Here is a 27,730-nt window from a genome sequence, read left to right on the forward strand (position 1 = left end):
TTATTTATAGTAGTTACAGGGAAGCTTTATGGATAGTTAACCTATTCCTCATGACTGATCTTATTGAGGAACAAGTACAGGTAGTCGTTGAATTACAACAGTTCATTTGGTGACCATTCAGGTTTACAGTGGCACTGAAAAAAGTGACTTATGACCATTTTTCAGAGTTATGACCCTTGCAGCATTCCCATGATCATGTGATCAAAATTCAGATGCTTGGCAACTGCTTCATATTTATGACCACTGCAGTGTCCCAGGGTCATGTGATCACCTTTTGCAAACTTCTGAAGAGCAAAGTCAATGGAGTAGTCAGATTCACTTTAACAATTAGGTTAGTAACTTATCAACTGTAATGATTCACTTAACCAGTGTGGCAAGAAAAGTCATAAAGTGGGGCAAAAGTCACTTAACAAATATCTCACTTAACAACATAAATTTTGGAGTCAATTGTGGTCCTAAATCAAGAATTACCTGTATTAAAGTTTGAGGAATTTTAAAAAACAGATGTTAAAACATCCATGGTTGAAAACCATTTTCTGTTCATAGAATAGATGAGAATCTTGCTGGATAGGATAAAGGCATAAGTAATCCTGCTTATACCCCAGCCTTATGCAATACTACACATACAGGAAATGATATACATATGCCAGATTTAATAGCCTTACCAAGGAATATGTAACATTTCGAGCAGGTGTAGTATGTGCTACACATCTGTCAGCATCTCGTTAAAAAAACTGCCTCCTCTCCTATGCTCAGTGTAATCCTGGGGAAATATGCGTTTGAATTAAGGCTCCAATAGTGTGTCCATTCCTGCTTTGAAGCACCTTATTGCATCCTGTTGATGCCTCCTTTATTCAAACATGTATTTCTGGGATTGTGTGTCTAGTTCAGGCTTACCAAGTTTTCTCTTGGTTTATTCTCTGCTTCTCTTCTATATCTGCAACCTGTCATCCCACGTATTTTGAATGCTGGTTTAGTATTCTTTTGAAAAGTACTTCACCCAATTCAAAAATAGTTCAATATACTAGTCACAAGCATAGGGCACATTCATCTCTGAAACTTGTTTAGGTGGATAATTTGATAGGCAGCTAAACCTGCCATTCAAAATATCCAACTATGCTTACAGGGTTTCATCTACTGCAAATTAAAGAAAATGATGATTGCTTTTCCCACTGGCAGGTGACACTTCATGAGGGGAGAAATAATGTCAAGGGAATGCATTTTCATTGATTTCTTTTATTTCTTTAAACCAGGGGTCTTCAAACTTGTCCCTTTTATGACTTGTGGACTTCAACTCCCAGAATTCCTCAGTCCGGCACGCTGGCTGAGGAATTCTGGGAGTTGAAGTCCACAAGTCATAAAAGGGACAAGTTTGAAGACTCCTGCTTTAAACCGAAACAACACCGCTAGCTAGCCTCCTTAATGAGAAAGAAGGCCGGGCTTTCAGAGCAGCTAATTTAAATTAGCAGCCTGCTTTTGGGATTGGCGAGTTGCACACCAACACTTACACAGAATAAATAAAGCGAACAAAGATGGCTAACTCTTTTGCAATTTCTTCTTTGGCGAAATTCGGTTCCTCTTGTCTGGTGCGAGTGTGCACGCATAAGATCCCTACATTTTACAAAGGGATTTCTTCCCGATACCTCCCGCTTTCCCTCTCACAGCTCCGAGACGCCCATCCACGGCACAATATGTAACGCCGCCCACTGACGTATGACGTACGCCGCCGAAGACGAGCGCAAAGTGAGCTCAAAGCACCAACGCAACTCCGCCACTTCCGCTTTCCCAGCAATCTCCAGGTGAGCGGCTGGGAAAAGCCCGAGAGCCAGACCCCCCCCCCACTCAGTAAACCGGTCGGTCGCTGTTCTCGCGAGAGTTGAAGGGACGGGTGTCGTTTGACTCCCGGGTGATTGGCAGGCGGCGCTGAGGTAGCTTCCTCCTCAGGACAGTTCAGCAGTCCGCGGCCGCCATTGACGGCTCGGCGAGCGGCTGGGGGAGCCCGTGAAAGCGGCGAGGGGCGCTGGTGGAGACGGCGGCCAACGCAAAGCAGGTGATGTCTTGCGGAGGAGAGAGAAGCGAAGCTGAGAGGCGGGCGAGAGGCCCTGGCTTGGCGGGGGACCGTGCAAGGGAAGTGACACGGTTTGGAGCTGTGAGGAGTCTCCATTTTGTGGGCTCGGGAGGCGAAGTTCTTGGCCCGGTTTCCTCCCCTTCCCGTTTGCCTTGTACGGTTCGGAAAGAGAACTCTGACTCAGCAAACGGGAGCCAGACCTGCGCGTCCGCCCTGGGCGCGTCCGCGTAGACCAGGGGTAGGCAACCCTGGCTCTTTTATGACTCGTGGACTTCAACTCCCAGAATTCCTGAGCCAGCACAGCTGGCTCAGGAATTCTGGGAGTTGAAGTCCAAGAGTCATAAAAGAGCCAGGGTTGCCTACCCCTGGTGTAGACGAAGACATGATGGGGCTCCTCCTCGATACGGGGCTCGGTTGTGCAATCGAGTCCGGAAAACAAACCTCCAGCTCTTTTTAACCATTGGCTGGAGCAGAAGGGGTTGGGGAGGAAATGCGGCTTCTTATCCGCCGATAGTCCAGTTTGAGAGAGGTCAGGAACCTTCTCCATACATTCAGGGGATAAATTAAAATTGGCACTCGGATTTTCCTGGTCTAAGGCTGGATCCAGCATGAGGTCATTGGGGTGTTGTTTATAGTAGAGTGCTCAAGTCAGCTTCGCATTCGAGTTATGACTAATCCTTACAGTCTTCTCTCTCTCGGCTTTTTAGGATTGCTTTTTTAAAAAAAAATAAAAATAAAATCATCTGGTAACAATGAATGCCGATAGCAGTTCTGTTTGCTGCTCCTGCCTTGCGCTGCTAACCTTAATGTGAATTTTGTATTCAAATAGATGGGTTGGTTTTAATGACTATTTAGAAAAGGTGTTTTTTTAAAAAAAATCCTCAGCAATTATGCAGGATTGCAGTTTTGCGTGTATCTGATTTGTTAGAGGACTGCTTGTTCGTTTGTCTTCATTAACTAGGTATGATTTCCCTCCAGTGAAAAGTAATGTTATTTAGTTGGAAACCTACGGCCATATAAGTATTAAATTTTATTTTAATTACTGACCAGTAGGAGGCACTACATGGCCAATTTTCTTTTTATTGGGTCTCTTCAGGGATAAGTACTCCATACTAGATAGACTTTATTTAATTCTTTAACATCCAGTATTGAGGTTGCCTACATCTGGAAACTCCCAATAAGGGCAAAACCAGTTGTGTAGTGCCTCCTACTGGTCGCTAGCAAATATAATATGTAAGCCATATAAGCAAAGGAAGCAGTCTTGAGGCCTCTAGCATGAGGCCCAGACTAATAAAAAACACAAAACTTCTAATTTGAGCACGTATAAAGAAATAAAGGCAATCTTGTGCAGCTTCTATGAATAAGAATTCTCTAACTATGGTTTTTACAGTGAAAAAGACTATAATAGATGGAGAACATGGAGGCTGGATGTTTATCCATTGAATAACAAATGTGCTAACTTGTCCTAAATTGGATTTGTTTAAAAGCTGTGGTTGATAGGTTGCTCTTTCTACCAGCAGGATTGATATACCGTAGCTTAGCTCTATGGATTGAACAGGACAAAGATGTTATGTTTGCTGGTTCCTTCTGTCTTTGCATTTGCATGCATCCTTCCTCTTCATCTCTTTCAAAGAGACACCCTTCAGCCTATCTCAGAGTCTCAATAAGCACAATGATTTTAACATGTTATAATAGCTAATTCATTAGATATCTGTAACGATTTTCATATGTACTAACCTGTTCTCCTCCCTGTCCCATTTTAATTTAAATCTGTTAACCGTTCCATGTATCTGTTAAAGTGAGTTACATTTCATGAAAGTTTGTGTTTTAATAAAATTGTTAAATTTTATTTAACATTATTATTATTATTATTATTATTATTATTATTATTATTATTATTATTATTATTATTTTATTTAACATTAGCAGTGGGCTAATGCCTCCTTAAGTAACACCAGCTGCCTGCAATTAGTGCAGGTTCGCGTCCCACCAGGCTCAAGGTTGACTCAGCCTTCCATCCTTCCGAGGTAGGTAAAATGAGGACCCAGATTGTTGGGGGCAATAAGCTGACTTTGTAATAATGCCGCTTGGGGTGTGTGTGAAAGCCCTAATAAGCAGGCATATACATAGAATGAAGGCTACTGCTAAGCTTGTAAGCCGCCCTGAGTCTTCGGAGAAGGGCGGGATATAAATGGAAATAAAATAAATAAATAAAATAAATCTAAAAAATGTTACCAAACACTGATTTTTAGCAACAGTTAAGGAAATAGTAAATTGCTTCTCCCTTCCTTCCTCTAATTGGAATGTTATAAGCACAGCACCAGTCATGAGCCCTCCTATTACTGAAATACACACGTTGAATGCATCTCCTTTTGTTTAATGCAGTTTTGCCATTTAAAACTAGTACTTAGAACAATGCAGTAAGACTTGTCTGGTTCATTTTAAAATGGCCTGGAGATACAGTATTTAAAATTCTGTAACTGATTTTGAATCATGTTTGAAATGTTATGGAATATTTTATTTTTTATGAACTAAGGCTGGTAAATGCCCGGATACTCTCATGGACCATTTTACAAATAAACCTATAATTCTTTCTATTATTCAGTATTGCCACATTTTTTTGAAATTGACATTGTGAGGAGAGTTGAGAGTGTGGTAGCATATCAGCTCTCTCTATTCCTGGAGGAAACTGATTATATTGACCCGTACCAATCGGGTTTCAGGCCCGGGCATAGCACGGAGATGGCGTTGGTTTCGCTGGTAAATGATCTCTGGCGGGCTCGGGACGGGTTGCTCCTCTGTCCTAGTCCTATTAGACCTCTCAGCGGCTTTTGATACGATCAACCATGGTATCCTACTGCGGCGTCTCAGTGGGCTGGGAGTGGGGGGCACTGTTTTACAGTGGTTCTCCTACCTCCTGGGCCGCTCGCAGTCAGTGTTGACTGGAGGACAGAGGTCCACCCTGAGATCTCTCGTTTGTGGAGTCCCTCGGGTCAGTCCTCTCTCCCCTCCTGTTCAATATCTACATGAAGCTGCTGGGTGAGCTCATTCGTGGTTTCGGGGTGGGGTATCACCAGTACGCTGATGATACCCAACTTTTTCTTTCCACCCCGAACCAACCCAGTGATGCCCTCGCCGTGAGGCAGTTCGGGTTTGGATGGGGAGAAACAGGCTTCGTCTCAATCCTGCCAAGACTGAGTGGCTGTTCATACCGGCATCTCAGGCTGACCAGCCTTCTCCATCATTAACAATAGGGGATGAGGTGTTCCCCCCCCCCCGTAGATAGGGCTCGCAACTTGGGTGTCCTCCTGGATTCACGGCTCAGTTTTGAAGATCATATAGGAGCCGTGAACAGGGGAGCTTTTGCCCAGATTCGCCTGGTGCGCCAGTTGCGGCCCTATCTGGACCGAGATGCCCTACGTACAGTCACTCATGCGCTAGTGACCTCCCGGTTAGACTACTGCAATGCCCTCTACATGGGGCTGCCCCTGAGGACCACTCGAAGGCTTCAACTGGTGCAGAATTCAGCCGCGCGAGTTGTGATGGGAGCTTCCCGATACTCCTGTGTAACACCTCTTCTCTGCGAGCTACATTGGCTTCCGGTTGCCCTCCGGGTGAGATTCAAGGTGCTGGTAATGACCTATAAAGCCCTAAATGGCTTGGGTCTGGTCTATCTAAGGGAACACCTGCTGCCGGCATCATCTTCCCATCGTCCTGTGCGCCCCCACAGGGAGGGCCTTCTCAGGGTACCACCGGTTAATGAATGCCGGCAGGTTATTCCCAGGGGGAGGGCATTTTCTGTGGGTGCGCATGCCCTATGGAACCAACTACCCACGGAACATAGGACTGCCCCCGACCTTCGCTCATTTCGCCGGGACCTGAAAACTTGGCTCTTTGAGCTGTTTAGTCCAGACTATGGGGTTGTTAATTTAATTGGGTTTTAGATTTACTTTTGGGGCTTGAATTTCATTTAATTGTTTTAATTGATTTTAATTTTGTATTTCATGGTTTTAACTGTCCTGTAAACCACCCTGAGTCATACGGGAATAGGACGGTATATAAATTCAATAAATAAATAAATAAACTAATATATAGGTATGGTTCCCATATTTGTAAAAATATATTTTTTAGCTAACCATCCCATGATCTAAGTTGTATTTTTCATTTTTTTTAATATTCTAAAATCAATCTATATGTATAATACAGTAGAAAATCAGAGATTGACAGAACAAGTTCTCATGCAAAATATTTAATACTTTATTAAATATAGAGATAAATTGTATGCATGTATATCTACTAAACTAATTTTTTAAGAGTATGTTAATGCTGTATTACAATAGTGATGTTTAATGGTGACTTTTGTCCAACTTGATTATAAAGCCTAAATCATGTACCGGTGTGGCGTTTCTGTGCTTTTATCAACATGTGCATTACTCTCACCTAATGCACATTTCAGAAATGTTTAGCCAATTGATGTCCTGTCTTTAGATTTTATGGATTTTGGGTTTGCAGAATTTACAGGTTAGTCGTCCCTAGAAAGTGATACTAGTTTTTAGGTGGAATTGATGACATCCTATGGAGAGACCTTCCTAGCCACAGCTGCCACCTGCTCCTCAAGCAAAAGCTGTAAGTTCAGGAAGACCCCAGATTGTGCTTTTGGTCTGTCTGAGACTGTGCCACCCCATCACAACCAAAGATGGCAAGACCCCAGAACCAGATAGTCCAAAAAACTCAAACCCACTTGATTTGACCTGGCTCTTCGAGCTTTCCGGCCCAGGCTGAGAGTTTTTAATTGGGATTTTTTATATTTTTTCAGGGATTAAATTTAATCTTTTTAATTGTTTTTAATTTTTGTATCAATGTTTTAAGTACCCTGTAAACCGCCCTGAGTCCTTTGGGAAAGGGTGGTATATAAATTCAATAAAATTAAAATAAAATAAATTTTGTTAGGTTGAATTGAAGTCTGTTGTGTCCTTTCCAGGTCCTCTCACATCTAGGCAGTGAGAATGAACCTCCATGGCATCTCTCAGGTGACCTGGCAGGGAGATGTAAAGCTAAATATCATCAGTATACTCAACATGTCATCCCAACCTGTAGGATGACATCACCCAGCAGCTTCATGTAGATGTGTTTTGAATAATACGTGCTATCATCATCTGCATTCTCACATTTAATAAAGTACCAGTTTATAAAATTTATCTTTTTGATGCTTATATCTCATTTGTAGTATTTAAAATATTGATCAGAGGTTTAGTATACAAATATAGGGGCAAAATTAACCATTGATTACTATCTGAATTATAAACCTCTAGCTTTTCTTCCTATATTTTGCACAGATTATTATCTAACTAGAAAAGTTGAATATTTTTATATAGTGCACACAAAATGGAATCAAAGCCATCAAGAATTCCACGGAGGCTATCTGTTCAGCCATCTGGTTCTCGAAGTGCTAGGATAGGAGCTGGAAGTGGTGGAACAACTGATTCATACCGTACAAGAGAGTCTTCGATAAGACTTGATTCTGGACGCCAGGTAACTTTTACGATGGTATATTTTCCATCTTTCTCTGGTTGATGAGTTCAAATTTTCTGAAGTTTAATCGACAACTTGGTTATATAAAAGATGCTGAATAATTTGAATATTTTGTTTCCTTATATTTTTCTATTTAAAAAAATCTTTCAAAACAATAGTTGAGATTGCTTTATGATACTCCATTCTCTTTTCCTCTTGACAAACCTACTGCCTTCCATTTCTTTTTTGTTTTAACATATTACAAAGAGACTTGCAGTTTTAAGAATGCTGAATGACTTATTTACACAGAAAAAACATTTTTACTAGAATTGAGAACAGTTTAAGGTCTCATTAAAAATTATCTAGACTGCACTGTGAACTTTAGAACTACAGGTAGTCCTTGGATTACTGTTCAAAGTTATGATGGCACTGAAAGAGGGAGATTTAATGACTTGTTCTTGAAGTTCCAGTCACTGCAGTGTCCCCACAGTCACATGGCCATAATTTGGTTGCTTCACATCTGGCTTATATTTATGATGGTTGCTAGAACAGTACCAAACTAGTGAATAAAGATTCTGCTTAAAAGTACCTGATAAAATTGCATTTAAAAAAACTGATCACAAATATTAGGCAATTGGAATATGGATGTTGCATAAGTGGAATTTGTTTTAGTGCTGTGTGACAATTTACTAGAACTGATTCTCTCACCAGAGTTCTTGAAGTTTTCCTGTAGGTATTCTGAAAAAAAACAAAAAACAGAAATGTAGATCCATTTTAAGTTATTGAATGTTCCTAGGCAGATTAAAATACAAAGCAGTATAAAGTCATTGTGTGAAATCAGTGGAACAATAGAATTAAACAACAAAAATAATAAAACATAGTAGCTACAATAACAGAATGGCTTGAAAAAAAATTATAAAATGTATGGGAAAATAAAAATATAATTGAAATTAATATACTGTATTATGAGTTTGAGGAGACCATGTCAAATTCCGATACAATTATAGAATTCTTTAGATGATTTGGGATTAGTTTCTTATCTCAGCCCAACCTACTTCAGAAAATGGTAACAATAAAATTAGACTCTTATGTTGCCTTGAATGCCAAGAGGAAAGGAGGAATATATAATGAAATAATACAGATATAAAAGGTAGGTACTGTTTAGACATGTTTAGAAATGAATATGATGCAACTTAGGTGATTTCAATAACTGATTAAATCAATCTTCTTGCTTTGGAAAGAATGACTTTAGCATATAGGAATACCCTCAATTTTCAATGAACCAGTGTGAAGAAAATACACTGATTTTCAATCCAATCTGTTTTTGGGAGAGGAGCAGAATTTTTACCCCAGCTAAAAATCTAGTGAGGCTTTTGCCTTGGAGCAGAGTTATCTTAGCCCTCTTCAGAATACACTTTTTTTTCCTTTTTCTTCATGTTCATAGTCATATTATGAACATGATTACTTATAAATCTAATTTGAAATATTACCTTCTTGAATTCTGCTATTGAATGATTCAGCCTCCACTCAGAAAGGTATATTGCATTACTTTCAATTTGAGTTCATGGAATTACATAACTTTATTTCCTATAATAAACATGAAGATACATTCCCCCATCCCTTCTCTTTCTATCACTTTGCTAAGTATGGTCACCTAGAAAAGTATTGTTGACACCAACAGTAGCTTTTCAAGCAAAAATTTTCTAACATGACTGAAAATGATAGATGTTGAGTCTGGGAATTCTGCATGTATTCTGCCACTTATCTGTGTCTATTACCACAATTCAGCCTACAACATATGTTGCTTTATCCCTGGAAAAAGGATTTGCTGGTACAGAATTAATTGATTATAAACTAATAAGAAATCATTTCTATTTTAGAAATATCTGTACAATTCTGTTTTTTCTTTTCAACTAGCTTTCTCTGTTTAGTACTCTATTTTGTCAAAACTAGGTTTTTTATGTTAAATGCTCTCTTAAATAAGTAAGCATGATTTGGTTTTGGTTAGAAGAAGTATATGAATTATTATTTGTCTGATACAAGTTAATTTGTATTTTAGAGAGTCAGCAAAATTTAGTGCCTTGAAATAGAAAAACTTCACAACTGTTTTCAAATTTAGTATTTCTCTGTAAGACATTTAAAACAAGGCATTTACCAAGTACTTGTATCATTTTTCAGCTTTTTTTTTCAATGTAAATAATTGTGTAAAACAGTAATTTACAACTATTGTTTTAAAGTGACTTGCTTTTGTTTCAAATGTTGCCAATGTAGCAGAATCTCAATAATCCTCTTCAGTGAGAGAAGAATCGTACTGTTTGATCCTGCTTAGAAAATAACTTAATGGAAGCTGAATTTTTAACAAAGTAAACCTTACCCACTTAGGATAAGGTAAACTTATTTTTGTAGATGGGGTAGGAACAGTTGACTCTTTTAGAAAATGTTTAAATGTGATTAATTAAAAAGTACAGATGTTATAGATTTTATTTTCTTGTGTGGAATGGTGGCCCAAGCCGGGCATTAAGTAATAAATATATTGTTTTGTAGGAATCTGGTAGGTTGCATAGTTCCAGTAGAGACTGGTCAGTTGAAGAACGAGAAGCTTATGAAAGTTCATGGAAGCTTCCAGCTTCTTCTCCAACTCACTACTCAGGAACACTTGATCGTCCATGGTCTGGGAGATTTTTGGGAAGCAGAAATAGATTGGTAAGATTTGGATAGTTAATCGGCTGAAGATAAAGTTAGATATATATACATTCTTTTTTTAAAAAAAAAGTTTATCGAAAAGATTAAAATACAAAACAAAATGTTTAGAAAAAACAAAACAAAGACAACAAAAAAAGACATTAACAAAAAAAGTGTCTTTAAAAAACAACAACACATATACACATAACATCCTCCCTAATTGAATGCTAATTTGTATAATGCAACAATTTGGTTTCCCACCCTTTGCAAAACAGGCCAAAAGAATTTTAAACTGTTAAACTACTAAATAACAGTAATAGGAGAAAAAGTTGAAGTTCCAAAACCCTCTGTTAACATGCTTTTATTGTAATCAACTCATAGAAAATTTACCACAACCTCAATACCTAATCATCCCAAATATTAACCTTAATTGGTCCTGGATCAAATATCCAAGTTTGTTTCTTCCTACTCTTTCTTATTAGTTGCTGATTGATTGAATATAATAGATCCAGTCTCCCAAAGCCAGACTTCCAGATAAAATTGTTCCTCAATTAGATGTATTAAATCCGTTTTCCTCTCTCCATCAAACCACTTAAAGAAAATCCATTTGCTACTTGTCAGCCCAGAGAGTTCCCTGCTATTATATAAAAGTACAGTGTTAACCTTCCAGGAAGTGTATGGAGTTGGCTCTACAATTTCTCCTTGATGCCCAGTCTCTAAAATTTCGGAGTCTATATTTCTTCCTGGACAGTTTATAGCTGGGAAATCACATTTCTTCTTCTCAATGTTCTCCACCGTCTCTGTTATTTCCATATCATATTCCGTATTTCTTCCCAACTACTAATCTGCTGCTTTAAAAAAGACATTCTTATTAAAGGCTTAAAAAATGTAATCTCTGTTTTTTTAAATTGTTTCGTGCAAAGTTTATACATTCATCAAACCTTTCTGAAAAAATAATAAAGGATTGCAACTTATTAGCCAGAGTCTGTTTTCCCTCTTGGGTGTCAGCCTCCTCCTTCTCTCTTTAATCTGATCTGTTCTTGGCTGAAACCATGGTGGCAGCAGAAAAGTCAGGGAAGATATTTTCTGGCCATTTGATCCAGTTAATAAAGTACAAATCCAAAGTCACATGCATGTTTCCATATGGAAGGTAGAAGGCATAAATTAATGAGAAGAGTCAAATAAAGAAGGAAAACAAAATAGAGAAAAGAAAGAATCTAGGGGGGGGGGTTGAAATAAATCAGCATCCAACCAGTCAATTAACATTTAAAAATAAAAAGCAAAAGCTCAGAAAGTGAAAGTTAGAAGTCCTAGCTTGTTTACGAAAATGTCTACAGGTTGGAAGAAGTATAAAAGGCCATTGACCTTTCAGCTACTCCCTCACAAGGAGTTGCAGTCACCCTGTTCCCCCGAAAATAAGCCCTATTTTTTGGAGCAAAAAAAATAAATACAACACCTGGTCTTATTTTCAGGGAAACACAGTAGGTGCCCCCATCAAATCCAGGGTTAAGGCTGCCAAAAACTAGTTTTGGCAGCATATACAGCCGATTGTAGGTAAGAGAAAGAAAATTCTCATCCTATGACAGTCATTTGCGGAGGAGTCTGCTATATACATTTGTCAGAATTTGTCAGAATAGAACATTTTGCATAAGCTGCTTTAAAATATGCAACTCAATTATGAACCTAATTTTTAATTTTGAAATAAATTGTCTACTTTAATATCAGAGGCTACAGTGAAATTTTACAGATGTAGTTTAATCTTACAGGGAGAGGGCAAAGAGAAATTATATTTGGGGGAAAAAATTGTGATCTGTCATTCCAGAAATGTTTAATTTCTGTCTTAATGCATTGTGTTTAAAAGTTAAATGCAACATCTTTCTACAAATTGGAATCCAAACTTAACTGTTTATATGCAGTTGTTTACCAATTCATAATAAGAAAATTGGATATGACCAGCGCAGAATTTTGGACACCCCTTTAATCAGTAAAAGTAATCCTTGACTTACAATCACAATTGGGAACTTCTGTCACAAAGCAGTGCAATCATTAAGTGAGTTGTGTCCAATCTTATGACCCTTTTTGCTATGGTCATTAAGCAAATCATCATGGTTGTTAAATGAATCACATGACTGTTAAGTGCAATGGCTTCCCCTGGGAAGTTCACAAATGGCAATGTACGCTGGTTGGCAAGCGCCCCAATTTTGATAACATGAGAAAATAGTGCAAGGCGTGGCCATTAGTCGCTTTTTCAGTACTATTGTAACTTCGAACTGTTGTTAAAAGAACAGCCATAAATCAGTTACTACCTGTACTTTGTAACACCTTGTTTGGCATCAGTTTCCAAATATTTTCTTTAGCCAACTAAAGAGTTCTTGCTTTTGGAATTTTTTCCACAATGCTCCTTACGGAACTTGGTTTAGCTCAGAAAATCCTTCCATGCAGTGCATTTTTGAGGTTTCTTCCATAGATTTCAATCATACATCTTTCTTTTCTGTAAGTATTTTATGGTTGATTAGAGATAAACCTCAGTCCTACATCTTTTCAGCATCAGTTTTTCACTGATTCTGGGAAATTAGTTTCTAGGATATATCAATATTTCATTGAATCTGTCCCAATACTGTCTATGCATTGTTGCATGCATATACATAGACCACTTCATAGTTGGAACGGTATTCTTTATGCTTCATAGTTTTCCCCACAAATGTATTTTGATGTTGGAAGAGTTTAGTTTTTGTTGTATCAGTCTCGTTATTTTATTTTATTTCACAATTTTAGAGTCTGATCAAGTTGTTTGTTTTTTTTACAGATGTCAGGCAGTAATGTGTGATGAAGAAAGGGTTTTCTTCTGAGAATTCTCCAGGATTATTGCTCTATAAGTAATGCTATATAATGATCTAATCTTTTCAGCAGGTCATTTGCAGTGGCCTGTGAGCTCTGTTTTGCAAGTCTGCCAAGTTTGGGGTAATTCCAGCAGATATTTTTCTTGGTCTTTCAAATCTTGCCTTGAGTTTAAATAGTTCCATGTAACTCCTATTTCTTAGTAATATTTCTAATAGTTTAAATTGCTAGCTAGTAGCAATTTAGAGCGTTTTTTTAATAGCTTCCCCTTGCAGGGAAGAAGGCAGACTCGGTGTGTTTTGGGGCCCTTCAATTGATCTATTGAGATCTAGGAAGCATGCATTCTCTGTATTGTACCTACTCTTTGGAACATTATTCCCCAGAGATCTCTGGGACTCTCATCTTAATGATCTTGCAGAAATCTTTGAAAAGCTACCCGTTCTCTCGGGCCCTTAAGTACTGTAAGATATTTACGGAATGTCGGTTATATTTTCTGTGTATTGGTTCTCTCTTACGTTTTCTCCCTGTAGGCTATGCAGAGTTGCATTGAAGTCGGATAATATCTGAATTTTCTAAATTAAAAACACCTGTTTCAAAAGAAAAAAAATAAGTTTAAACTAGTAATGTAATTTATGACTTGCATTCCTATGTTGTGATAGAATTTATCATGAAAAATAAACAGTGCTAAACTGTGTAATTTGCTTAATACTGCTGCTTGTAAAAATAAAAAGATACAGTATAAAATCATAGATTGAAAACACTTATGGCAAAATATCCTAAATCAATAATTTTAAAGCCCAGAAAAGTAAATGCACCACTAAAATCTATCTGCTTTATTGGATTAATTTATTGTCACCAGTATTGGTACCTTGATTTCATCCCATAGATTATTTTAATGGAATCGGAGTAGGGCAATGTATGGACAAAGATTTGGGACAACCATTCTGTGTTGGTATACACTTCTGTAAGATAGTGGGAATTATTTGAGTTAGATGTAGATATGGCTAGGATTGTACTGTTAAAATTTTGAAGGTCAAGATAGATTTGGCCTGAAATAAAATTAGCAGCCAGTTCAGATTTTAAAAAAAACATGTATTGATACATTTCATATGCAATTCCAACTGAGAAATGTGCTATACATTCTATAACAGTTTCTCAACTGTTTTCAAGTCTGCTCTAATGTACAACTCAGTTAAATTGAGAAGCTACCTGAGTGTGGAAAATAAATTTTTGTGTTAACATAAAAATAGATAGTGGAAGATTGATAACAACTATGAAGGATTATTTAAATGGATTTTGCATTAAATCTGTTTGAGTAAAAAAAAAGCTTACAAATATTTATATGAAGCAAACATTGATTTACATTTCAGGTTTTCTAAATATTAAGAAAATGCCATAATTAGAGTTTATAATGCTGAATTATTTTGACAGAACTCTTCCAGAAATAACAAATTTTACCTTGTTTCCAGGACTAGGATGCATTTGTATTTTATCTCTAGTGTAATGCAATTTGTGTTTTTTATAAAGGAATAGTACTTTATTGTAATATTTGACTAATAGCCTATTAGACTGTTCTTTTAAAATTACTCTCATTTACTTACAGGTGCTGTTGGTTGTTTTACCCAAGCCTTTTCAGCATAATAGTTTTGGTTTAATCTTTTTCTTGTTTACTATTACTGAACAAGCCATTTAGCAATAAATTAATAACCTTCTCAAATCCCAATTTGTAGGTTACATCATCATCATCAATTCCTGCATCATCATGGTTGGGTGAATCTGATAGAACTCAGGGAGCATATTCTTCAAGACTGCATAACCCACAACAAGATATTGATTCAAAAAGACCTAAACTTTCTTATACATCTACCTCTAGTATGAGAAGTAGTGGTTTAAACACGGTTTCAGGTACGTTGCGTGTTAAATAGTAAGGAAAGTGTATTGATGAGGCTTATTAGCATTCCAAACTGCCACTCCGTTTCTCCAAAGGGAAAATAAGTAGAAGGTGTAAATTGTAAAAAACAACATCATATTCAGTCAAAATTAAAACACCATTCCTTATCAGAGTAATAATGGCATTTTTGTTACTTGTGGCCTGATGGCACAGCTATGTTTTAATTGATTTTCTAAAAACCATGAGGGCTAAGCCCATTCTGATGTCCAGGGTCAAGCTATTCCAGAGAAGGGGGGCAGTAATTGAAAAGGTATAGTTTGAAGTTTCTTCAAATAGCAGTACCTAATAGGAGGGCCCTGAAATGCGGTTGCCTTACTTGATCTTATTGGGAAGGCAAATAATACTAGGAAAAAGTAGTACCACAGATATCCAGGGCTGAAACATGAAGAGCTTAAAGGTGATAATTATCACCTAGAATTGCACCTGGAAGCCAAGTGGGAACTAGACTTGCTGTCAAAGTTGTTGCTTAAGTTTATCAAGACATAGCTATTGCTTCTCTAACTACCACATTATGGATCTGCTGTAGTTCCAAATACTCAAGGATAGTCCCATACAGAGTTTGTTGCAGTAATTCCAATTGAGAGGTGACTAAGGCATGAGTGACTGAGTAATTCCTCCTATTGTAAGAGGATCCTGAATGATACACAAGGTTGAGATGTGCAAATCCCCTCTTGGCCAAAGCTGCCCCCTGCTCATTAGTCCAGGAAGACTCCCAAGTACAAACCAGTTTTATTGGGGGTGTGGGGGAGTATGACTTCAGCCTAAACTAAATATGGTACTTCTCCAGAATGCAATGACTTATGAACACAGAACCACTCTATGTTTCTAGAATTAAACCTCCTCTTCCTCAGAATCCATATGCCAGAAACGTCAGGGATCTGAACATCATTTTAACAGCATAATTCAGATGGCTCAGGAACTACAGTAGATGTAAAGTTGGGTATCATCAGTATAGCGTGATACCCAATCCTGTGCTGGTGAATAACCTCATGCTTGATTATAATCATAACCAGAAGAAAAACGTGCCCAAATAACGCAAGTCAGTTTCAAGAATACAATATGGTATTAAATGTAGAGTTTCTAAAGTAAGTAAGTAAGATGGAAAATAAAAAATAGTTTTAACTTGTCTTTAGATTCCCCTTGGAGGTACAGTGATGTGCCCAGATCTTCATCTATGGTACTTGGATCATTAACAACCGAACTTGTGAGAGAGAGAAGAGAGCTAGAAAGGACAGAGCCATCTGTTAGTTTTATGGATTGTAGTCAAAGGAACGGTGATTTCCCTCCATCTGCATGTATGTATTGGAAAGCTAAGAATGTTCAGTTACATGTTATTCCATAAACTTGCATGGAATGTTTATATTGCTCTCATAATAGCTGACTATTGATTAGTTGCTTCATACATACAGCTAGCTGGTTGATAATGCCATTAACTGTGGCAGCCAAGTCCTTCTAGCAAGCATCTAGTTACTTTTTTTCATTGTTTAAAAAACTGTAGACTCTACTGTGCCTTTTAAATGAAAATTGTTTTGAAACATAAGGAGCGTGGTGGCTCACACAGTTAGGACGCTGGCTTGACAAACAGCAAGCCTGTGTTCAAGACTCAAGTGCTGCTGTGGGGCAGATGAGCTCCTGTCCTTTGCTCCAGCTCCTTCCAGGGACATGAAAGCTCCCACCTGGGCATCCCCTGGGGAACAAGTGATGTCACCGGCAAATCCTTTTAGCCCAGAAGCAACTTGGTCCTCCCAACACGAGTTGCAATGTGATTTTGAAATACGATATCACAATTTGAAATACTAGACCTTGAGATATTTGGCCTAATTTTTAATGCATAATTAAACCGTAACCACATAAAATGCTACTCATCTTTCCATTTACAGTATATCAGTAAAGAGTTAGCTCAGAAGCTGATAATAGACACATTAGCAATTCAAGATCTTTAGTATATTTCCAATGCCAAAAAAGTAATATGTTTGCTGTTCCCTTTGCTCAGTGAATGGATATTTTTAGAGACAGAAGGCCCAAGTTTTAGTATGTGATTTAGTATGTAATTCAAGAGATAACATTTATGTCTTTACACTGTATATAGATAGCGTAGTAACTTAGGAATTTTAAATTAAAATAAGACAATAGTGGACCAAGTCATATATTATGAATAAATGTACTTTACTCATTTTCAGTATGGTGAGGTTGACAACCAAACACTTTAAACATGTTTTAAATATCCAATAAATATGAAAAAGTCTCTTACATTTGCAATGATTTATATTTATATTAAATTGTGTCATAGTAAGATAATAAAGGACATAATATTCTGTAAGATTCTTTGCTATTGATTTATTGTAAATTACTAGGATTTACATTAGCAATATTCTTTAACAGTTTATAAAATGCTGTAGATTTAGAACATTTACAGCGCATTTCAGTACTGATAATATGGGAATTCTAGATTCTGTTAATGCATCTGGACCACAAAGTGAAATTAGGGTATATTTTGAATATTCTGCCATTTTCAAATCTTAGGCAATCCAAACTCCTCTTTTAGTAACCCAAATTATTATTTGGCAGTAGGTAGATTTAAGGTATTAATACACCACTTTCTCATGATTTGTTCTCATCCAAGAAATTAGAATTATTCCAGAATGTAAATTTCTCATGTGAATAAGAGTAAAAATTACCCCGTCTTAGCTTTTTCTAATTGTGCCTCTAATGCAGAAACTGTAATACACCTTGGCTGAAGATGGAAAAATACTGCTTGCAGTCTTGCTATTATGTCATCAGGGTCACGTTCTTTCTAATTGTGCCAACAATATTGTTGACGTTATTTCATCCATAGATACACTGAACTCAAAATATGTGTTCAGTGATAAAGCAGAGAATCAGGAGGAAAGATAAACTTCCATTATCATATGATAGCTATAATTTAGATAAAGAAAATCCAGCAGTTTAGAAATATTATAGTACTTAATGGGATGGGCATTCATTATATTAGCATAGAAATACCTATCAATCTGCATCTTTATATTTCTCTTTCCTTATATGCTCAATGGGATTTTAAACTGTTTATTTCAATTTTATCTGTGTTAAAACATTTGAAATATTTATATCTATATATGAAGAAAGTTTCCTTGGAATAGCTATTCCCAAATTTTACCAATAATTTAAAAACAATTAAAAATCCATGGAAGAGCCTTTACATTGTATATGAACTTCAATCAAAGCTGTTTGAAGCAAGCTATATGCTAAAAGGAAACTAAGCAGCAAACGTCTCATGATTTTAATTTTAAAAAAGAGATGTCAAATTGTAAAAGTTACGCGGTTCTTGATCTTGAGCTGCATAAATAACATTTAGTGATTATATGGCCTGTAAATTTGATTTTTAAAAATGGTTTAATGTATCTTAATTTCCTGGTACATAAAATAACCTACATATCCTTGCAACTTAAAATATTTACATCTGGAAAAATGGGGCAACTCTTTAAAATAATTGATATAGGTCAGGAACAGAAAAAGAAAAAAAAGGCTATAAAAGCATTTTTTAAAATGAAAAAACAAAGGAAAGCACAACAAAAAGAGCACCCCAGAACAAATAAATGTACATGGAGAAAACGTTTTTTAAAAAAATAAGAAGCCGGAAATAAATACTAGAATAAATACTCAAAAAACCCTAAACCCACAAGGATTCCTAAATAAGAGGTTCAGAAATTATAACATAGGAACTCCACCTCCAGGGTCCATTGTAAATAGTTTTTTAAAAAGTTCTTTATGATTATTACCTGATTCAGATGATCCTGCAACAATTAACATTTCAGTAACACCTGGGGCATCCAGGAGTTTTTTTAAAAGTTGGAAAAAGAAAAAAAGATTTAATCTCTTTTTTGTATACTAAATTGTTTTTACTTCTGAATCATCAGTGGAAGTATATTTGGATCTATCATTCAGGGGGTTTACTTGGTATAACAGATAAAGAATACAGTCCTGTATTGTAGATCTCAAATATCTCACAACAGTGGAATATAGTTTTTGGGTTAAATGGAAATGAAAACCCACCCAATCCCATCCAATAAACAAACTAAATTTCAAATATATACCTTGTCTACAGGGATAAAATCCCACATTACCATGAAATGTATTCTAGGCTGATTTTGCTCAGTAATATAAGGGATGTTTAAAAATATACCTGGTTTCTTGTATGTAATGTAATATGCTTTATTAATTCACTTTTTTCCTCTTCTTTTGTTCCTTGTTCTTTTTGTTCTTTTTATGTGGGTTTTCCTTATTTTTCTTCCTTTTTTGCACATTACAGCAGTTAGAAAAAATATACTGGATCAGTAATTTTAAATTTAAATTAAATAGCCTTAATCACACTTAAAACTAGTTTCAGCTAATGAAAAGCAGTGTAACTACCAGAACATACATGATCTTTGAGCCAGTTCAAACAGACAAAAATGTCTCATTCTATAAAACCTGATGTTTTAATTGTTCTTCAAAGAATTACTGCTTTTAGCTAGCTTTGCTATAGGACTGAAACACTAACAATGTATTTAGATGATTTATAAATTCATTTACGATAAAACTTTTTTCTTTTTCACTTTTATTTAAAGACCAAATATAATAAAATCTAAATAAAAGTGTTGATGAATATACCTCGCTTCTCTGTTTCTGTAAAATTTAGGAAAGTTGAGCAATTGAAACTAAGATGAAATTGTAAAACAAGAATTTAACATTACTGGAGTCAAAATAAATTAACAATGGATGTTTGCAAAAGAACATATGGTTTTCCTAAATACTGAAAAAATGAAGACCAAATCCATCTCCCTGTGGAATGTTCCAAGTTCATTGTCCGGGAACCCCAGAAAAGGCACTTTCCATATACCAGAATGCTGAGATTCAACAGCAGGGGCATCTTCAGAATAATATCTCATGCTGATCTAAGGAACTGGGCAGGCTCATAGCAAAGAGAAGTCTTCTCTGAAATAGACAGGCTCTGAGTCACTTACAGCGTTAAAGGTCAAATGTTAAATTGTGCTTACTCATTTGGCAAACCAGCATTGTCTAACTGTTAAGGTGCTGGACTAGGAATGGGGAAAGCTGAGTTTCTGTAGCCCTACCATAGACATAAATGGTACCTGGGTGATCTTGCTTGTCAGGCCTAGAACTACTGAAAAATGTTGCCAATTGGGCTGATACTATAGTATGTTTGAAACTTTGTGAAATAGTGAATTATAACCAAATACAAATTATATACATGTACAGTATATGCATATTTTGCTGTGAAGATTTTTCTAGTCGGATAACAAAACATTTGGTTGGGCAAACAACCAAACTCAGAGATCACCAAGAAGTCTACAGATAGCGCTATGTTTTAAAAAGGATATCCCCTTAATTTGATTAAACCTGTAGCTGGTGTCTAATTTTAATTCTTTCTTTTATTATTCTTAGATTTGCAGGAAAGACCTGCTTCTTCATATGCACAGGGAGCAAGACCAAAGGAAAACTCATTGAGTTCTTTGAGGCTGAACACATCCATGAACCGCCAGTTGCCTTCTGAACATGAATCTTCATTACTCTCTAGAGATCATAGCTGGAATTCAAGATCTAACTATGTCCCGAGAGAAGTAGAGACTTCTGAAAGGAATATACAGCCAGAGTTTACCCATGGTACCATGAGAAGTGGGACCAGAACTTCAAACCATTCTGAAGGAGTTTTGCCAACCCAAAGGTCATTAAGTGAACCTTCTGCTGATACTGAAGGAAGGCGTTCAACAAGGCAGTTGCTATCTCGCTTGGCATCTAGTATGTCCTCCACCTTTTTCCCAAGAAGATCTGGCCAAGACTCTCTGACATCTTCAAGATCATTAGGTTCTAGAGATATAAGTGCTCTAAGAACTCAAGCTTCTGCCCAGGCTACTTCTTCTAACACACTTACAACATCTGAAGGTACAGAAGCTCAAACACCTGATTCTGGTCCTCAGGGATTTAGCTTCCTTAGAAGACGCTGGGGTTTGGCAGGTGTTTCATCAAATCCTAGTGCCGATTCAGAACCTGGAAATTACAGACATAATTCTGAAGGTAGAAATGCGGGTTCCTGGCTGTCATCTTCTTTGAGGAACAGATGTACACCTTTGTTTTCAAGAAGGAGAAGAGAAGGAAGAGATGAAACGGCAAGAACCTCTACCTCTGAAACATCTGCTAGGTCACTGCATCTTTTTAGGAGAAGAGAATCTGTTGGGGATGTACCTCATCAACCACAAAGGGAATCTCTCAGGCCGAGGCCATCAGTACCTGCAGTACCCAGTAGTACTATATCTGTTACTTCAGGATCAGAGTCAGTGCCTCCTAGAAGAAATTCAGGAATATCAGGAATGTTTCCTGGCTCTCTCTTTCGGTTTGCAATGCCACCAACTTCGGGAAATAACTTGTCTGACAATGTTATGATAACTGTAGATATTATTCCATCAAGCTGGAGTCAGTCTAATGGGCAAGATAGCGACAAATCTAAAATATCACCCTCAAGAGATCCAGAAAAGCTTCAGAAAATTAAAGAGAGGTAAACAGATATTTTTATCATTTGAATGATGTTTTAATTATAAATTTTGTTGGGCAAGTCCTATACTTATTGCAACAAATAATACCTTGGGAATGCTGATGTATCTGATTAATGTCATAATATACAAACAGTTTAATTCAACATAGTAAACTTTCTCACCTCTGTTCAGTCTTCTTTCAGAAGACTCAGAAGAAGAGGAGGGAGACTTGTGTAGGATTTGTCAAATGTCCTCTACATCTGCCACTAATCTCTTAATTGAGCCATGTAAATGCGCTGGAAGTCTGCAGTATGTTCACCAGGAATGTATGAAAAAGTGGCTACAATCCAAGATTAACTCAGGTAAGAATTCATTTTTAAGATCACAATTCAGGAAAAATAGACTAATTTGGAAGTTGATCACAAAAGAAGATTGTTAAAGTGTAGTTGGAAAACGAGTGAAACTGGCTAAATACAGGTAAGAATGAGGGTCCTTGGTGCTCTCTGGTGCTTGGTTGTTTTCTTGCAGATGTTTTATTACCCAAACTACGCAACATCAATGCCTGCAAGAAAACAACCAAGCTCAGAGAGCACCAAGAACCCCTCATTTCAACCCTGAGCTACAAATATTCTCCTTTATTGGTACAAGTAAGAGTCCATTTTAGGAACTGCATTATGGCAATAAGAACAGCAAAACCAAGTTATTTTTTGCTCTTAACAAGTCCCCAGATGACTGCCCAGTAGGCCTGTTTAAAGTGACTTGTTCCCTCTCCAGGGCTATTATGAGGAATAATGAAGGCATCTAGCAAATAAAGTTGCTTAGATTCACTCAGAGATGGACTGTTTCTGGGTAAGACAGTAAGAGAAGCAAAAAAACCCCCTTCCCCTACGCTGGGAATGTTTCATTTTTAATCTTAAATGGAATTGCGTTTTCTCTTTCGGATTGATGTGCAATTTTGGAATACATCTTTGAACTCAGCTTCTGCTTGAAGAGCATGTAGCAGTTGTGGTTAGGAAGCTTTCTCACAAAATCAAATACTATTTTGCTATATTACAGGTGATCCTTGCTTAATGACCACTCATTCAGCAATCATTTGAATTTGTGATGTTGCTGAACAAATGTACTTAGGAACAGACTTTTAAGTTTTCTAAGTTTTTCTAAGCAGTGTTCCACTATTTGAAGGGCTCCTATAAAGATGAGGGGTCCAAACTATTTTCCAAAGCACCAAAAGGCAAGGCAAAAACAATGGATGGAAACTAACCAAGGAGAGAGGCAACCTAAAACTAAGGAGCAAATTCTTAATGGTTAGAGCAATCAATTACCGGTTGAGCTCCGGATGGCCCCCGACCTTCGCTCCTTCCGGCGCGATCTCAAAACTTTCTTTTTCGAACAAGCTGGCCTGGTCTGACGGGATGGGGTTGGGTTTTTATAAATAGTTTTAATTTTAATATGTATTAATTTTATGGGCATAATGGTTTAATGGCTTTTTAATTTTTGTATTCTATTTTTATTGTGTATTGCCCTGTTCACCGCCCTGAGTCCTTCGGGAGAAGGGCGGTATACAAATTAAATTATTAAATTAAATTAAATTAGCTCGCATTCAGAAGTTGTGGGTGCTCCTTCACTGGAGGCTTTCAAAAAGAGACTGGACAACCATTTGTCTGAAATGGTATAGGGTCTCCCTGAGCAGGGTGTTGGCCTACTAGAAGACCTCCAAGATCCCTTTCAACTCTATTATTCTAAGTTTTAAATTCTAACCACAGGGTTTCCATGATCACTTGATTGTGATCCAGGTGTTCAGCACCTGGCTGCAATTATGACATTACAGCATCCTGTGGTCATGTGGTTACCATTTGCAACCTCCTTTGCTAACGTCTGACAGGTGAAATCGGTGGGAAAGCCAGCAGCAAGTCAAAAATGCAACCATGTTTCAACACAAGTTTCTATTCGAGAATATTTGAAAATTCATTTAGAATTTTACTAATTAGAAGTAATACACAGAAATATGCATACTGAGATTATATATGTTTAGAAATATTCATATTTTAATGAAAATCTTTTTTAAAAAAAAATACACAACGTGGTATAGACACAATAGAATGGGCAGGTATAAATGTTTATTTTATCTTGTTGATCTTAATTATAACAATAATATTGCTTTAATACATAAACTGAAAACAATAAACAAGGGCACTTGAGTTTTAGATGGTTATCCTGATTACTCTACTCTTGCATATTTCTCTTTGAATCACAGTTGTATATATAGTAACGAATTTAGTTTTCTGTTTAACGATGTACTTTTCTCAACATAATTGACTGTATCTTAAATGTTTTCAGTGCCAACACTAAAAAAGTATAACTTCCTCCCCTAGGTTCTTCATTGGAAGATGTAACTACCTGTGAATTATGCAAAGAGAAACTTCAGCTCAATCTTGACAATTTTGATATCCATGAACTCCATAGAGCACATGCAAATGAACAAGTTAGTATATTTTAGGTGATTTGGTAAGTGTCAGTTGAGTGCTTGTGACTCAGGATAGGGTTTTTTTACCACTCTCTGGAAGAAATAATCTTTTCGTGACAGATAGTTGATGTTGCTTGTATGTCGCGACCACCCAGCCATACCCACCTGGCCCTTTCAATGCAACCATAATGCTGATGCGGCCCTCAATTAAATTGAGTTTGACACCCCTTATCTATATGATGTGATTGAAGTAGGCAAGTAAATATGGAAAAGGGTGGTCCTTCAGATAATCAGGGCTGGAGCCATCTAGGACCTCAGTTCAGCACTTTGAATTGCATCTGGATTGGATTTGATAATTAGCACAAGTTTTAAAGCTGTGTGGTCATATAAGAATATCAATATATACTTATCACTGCCTGGGCCACTGCATTCTGCATCAGCTGTAGCTTCTAGGGTTCTTCAAAGTCAGCCCCATCTAGAGTGCATTGCAGTGGTTTAAATGTGAAGTGAGTAGGGCATGAGTGGCTAGGAGCAGGCTGTCCCAATCCAGGATTTATATACACAAGCTATAACTACAAATGTCTTCCTAGCTGAAGCTGCTATTTGTTTTTCAAACAGGAGCTCTTGAGTGTAGGAAGACCCCCAAATTACAAAGGAGTACAATCTATTCAGAATCAAATTGGTATTTCCTTGATATTAATTCAGGCCACAAACTCAAAGTCATTCCGTTTTGGAGAGATTCAGTTGAAATCTGTTCATCCTCATGCAGACCCTGATAATCTCTAGGCACCGGGTCAGCACTTCTATTGTATCAGGAATGAGGCATATATTTGAGTATGATCAGAATATGGATACAAAACCCACAGAGGACCACCTCCAATGACTTCAGGTAGATGTTAAAAAGGAATGGAGAAAGGAGAGGGGTGCTCCACCAAATAGAGGTCTGTGGGCAGATCTCTCCTACTGCCATAATTGGAACTGGGCTTGCAGGAAGGAGGCAAGCCATTCCAAAACAGTGCCTTCTATTCCAATCCCTTGGAGATAGTCCAACTAAATGTCATGGTCAGTAGTATCAAAAGCTGCTGACTGATCAAGGAAGGCAGGAGGGTTGCACTCCCCAATCCCAGTCTCTTCAAAGATCATCTACAGGGACAATCAGTGGCGTTTCCGTGCTGTAGCCCAGCTTGAATTCTGACCGCCAAGAGTCCAAATAATCTGCTTCCTCTAGGGTGTTTTGTATTTATAGGCCACCACTTCTTTTTAAGAAAAGGAAGGTTGGGAATAGGTCTATAATTCTCTAAATCAGTTGGATCAATTGAAGATTTTTTTTAAGTAGGGGCATCTTCGGAGATGACAGAAACATCCCCTCACTCAGAGAATTATTGGTTACTTCTCAGATTCAACCCTCACAAGAGGCATTAATAAACTGTGAGGACAGGGAGCCAAGAAATGGAGAAGTAGTGAAATTAAATACATAGAGTCCTATGTACTTACTTGGGACTCGGACTAATGATTCCAGATCATAAGACATCCAGTTGTCTCCACTGACAGAGAACAGTTCATCTTGGATCTGAGCAATTGGATCTGTGTGGCCAAGTGGAGTTGCTACTGATTAGAATGGGAAGTAGCACAAAGCAGCCTGCTCAACTGGCCCTTCTGGTCCACCTGCATCATTTTTGGTTTTCTGTGGAGTAGCATCTCTTGATGCAACAGAGTCTTGCTGCCACTCAAAGGCAGCGGTTGATACAAAACCTGAAACTCTGATGGGTAGATTTCTAAGAATGGAATTCCCTGTTCCTCCCCTATCCAAGTGCAGCAATACATACCAGATCTGCCCTCCCATTCATAAATCATGGATAAGAGAAATCTTACTACAGACAGTTCTGCTATTAATAGGTGTTAGGACTCCAAAGATTTGAACCCTGGCTCCTGGTATGAGCACTAGGAACTGGAAGGGGGTATTTGTATTTGATTTGCATATCATTCATTGAGAAGACTTTCTATGGCTTTTTCTTGTGTGTGTGTGTGTATGTGTGTGTGTGTGTGTGTGAGAGAGAGAGAGAGGGAGGGATGGAGAATGAAGGATATATAATTTTATAACTTAGTTGTGCTGTGTTATGTGTTCTCAAAATTCATTTGCTTGGGGTTTTGGAAGATTTGAAGTTGAAAATGATATAAATGGGAAGTGAGAATGAACTTTAATAAATCTATCTTACTTGCTAATGCGGCATACCCCAACACCTGTTGCACGGCTGCTTGACTTCTTCTATGGCCGCTTGCTGCCACTTGTGGCTGGACACCGTGTGGCACATTGTGCAGTTTCTGCTCCTGGGAGGACGCCGCATGGTGCTTTGCGTCGGTTCTGTTGCTTGCGGCAGGACGCCGCCTGATTCTTTGGGCCGTTTCTGCTGGCAGTGGAGAGCTAGCCAGTAAATTGAAATGAAGAATCGTCAGGAAGTGTGATTTGACAAGTCATTTCTTTAAATGTTCAAGAATGTTCAGATCCAAGTCTGAAGTTATGGTAGCCCTGCAGCGAAGGAGAAAACAATGATGTAAATATAATATTGATATATTTTGGAAAGCTTAAATATTTGATTTACTAATGCCTTTTCTTTCCAGGCAGACTATGAATTTATCAGTTCGGGGCTTTACCTTGTAGTATTGCTGCATTTGTGTGAACAGCGCTTTTCAGATATGCTGGGAACTACAAGTGAGGCCAACACACGTATCCGGGTAAGGGATATATGACTTGTTTTTGTAATAGAACCAGTTTGTTACTACGATTAAAGCACAATCCGTCTCTTTCAAATATGATTTGTCCAGAACCAAAAGAGCATAGTTTCATATAGGGGCTTTCTGCTCTTCTTCCTGAGGTTCTGAGAGGCTTCCCAAAAGACATTCAAGGTCGGGGGCTTAATTATTGTTCTATATTTCAATGGCAGTGTTGCTGATTTTGCCCATTTTGTCAGCTCAGGCTAAAACCTCCAGGAGAGTTTATATTCAAAACGTGCTCAAATCATGCACCATTTTTCTTTTACATTCCAGTTGCATGCAGTTTTACATTTCTTAACAGAAAAATGTAACCGCTGGGTCACAGCTGTTTCCGTTGCTGCATACATTTTTCTCTACTTTAGAGGGACTAAATGCATTTACAATCCACTAGTTCACATATTTTTTTTTACATAAGATTGTATTCCTGGAGATGGTGAGGGCTTTTCACATACAGGTGAGAAATGAGGAATTCTTGAAGATTTTAATTGTGGTATTGGATTTTTAATGGTGTAAGATCCTGTGGTGATTTGCGTCTTTTAAAACTGCCTTTTTGCATTGCTTCTAGTTCATTAATCTTGCAAGAACTCTTCAGGCACACATGGATGATATTGAAAGTAGGTGATTTTACTTCTAAGTTAAAAAAGGGATAAAGTACAATCTGTTCTTATATGTAATATTAAGTACTAAAATATCTGAGTTGATTTTCAGTTTTCAGATAGAATTAGAATAAAATTGTAAGGGTACCTGAAGAACTCAAATATAGTTCCTGAGGAAACCCAATCAAACTACTTTTTTCAAAGTCCCCCGCACTTTGCTCTCTGTGAAAGTTTGAAGGGCAAAACTAAATAAAACTTACCAAAATATGCATATACTTAACATTTATCCTTGAAAGAAACCACTGGAATTACTAGAATCTG

At 37.4% G+C, this 27,730-nt stretch overlaps 1 protein-coding gene across 3 annotated transcripts in view; it reads left to right on the forward strand.

Annotated features, from left to right (window-relative positions):
* Positions 1-1,724: 1,724 nt before the first annotated feature.
* The window catches only part of MARCHF7 (membrane associated ring-CH-type finger 7), a 39,921-nt gene continuing 13,915 nt past the window's right edge, over positions 1,725-27,730 (forward strand). For 2 of the 3 annotated variants that reach the window (XM_081313209.1, XM_081313210.1), the window contains exons 1-10: positions 1,910-2,050; positions 7,444-7,600; positions 10,124-10,282; positions 14,830-15,004; positions 16,184-16,345; positions 20,493-21,600; positions 21,770-21,939; positions 23,950-24,059; positions 26,661-26,774; positions 27,379-27,427. In XM_081313209.1, coding sequence (XP_081169335.1) covers positions 7,454-7,600; positions 10,124-10,282; positions 14,830-15,004; positions 16,184-16,345; positions 20,493-21,600; positions 21,770-21,939; positions 23,950-24,059; positions 26,661-26,774; positions 27,379-27,427 — 2,194 coding nt within the window. In that variant the 5' untranslated portion in view covers positions 1,910-2,050; positions 7,444-7,453. Of the gene's footprint in view, positions 1,800-1,909; positions 2,051-7,443; positions 7,601-10,123; positions 10,283-14,829; positions 15,005-16,183; positions 16,346-20,492; positions 21,601-21,769; positions 21,940-23,949; positions 24,060-26,660; positions 26,775-27,378; positions 27,428-27,730 lie in introns of those variants that run through there. The other variant, XM_081313208.1, reaches the window with a different exon arrangement.

The sequence above is a fragment of the Vipera berus genome (genome assembly GCF_964194415.1).
Source record: "Vipera berus genome assembly, chromosome: 1".
Classification (NCBI taxonomy): Eukaryota; Metazoa; Chordata; class Lepidosauria; order Squamata; family Viperidae; genus Vipera; species Vipera berus.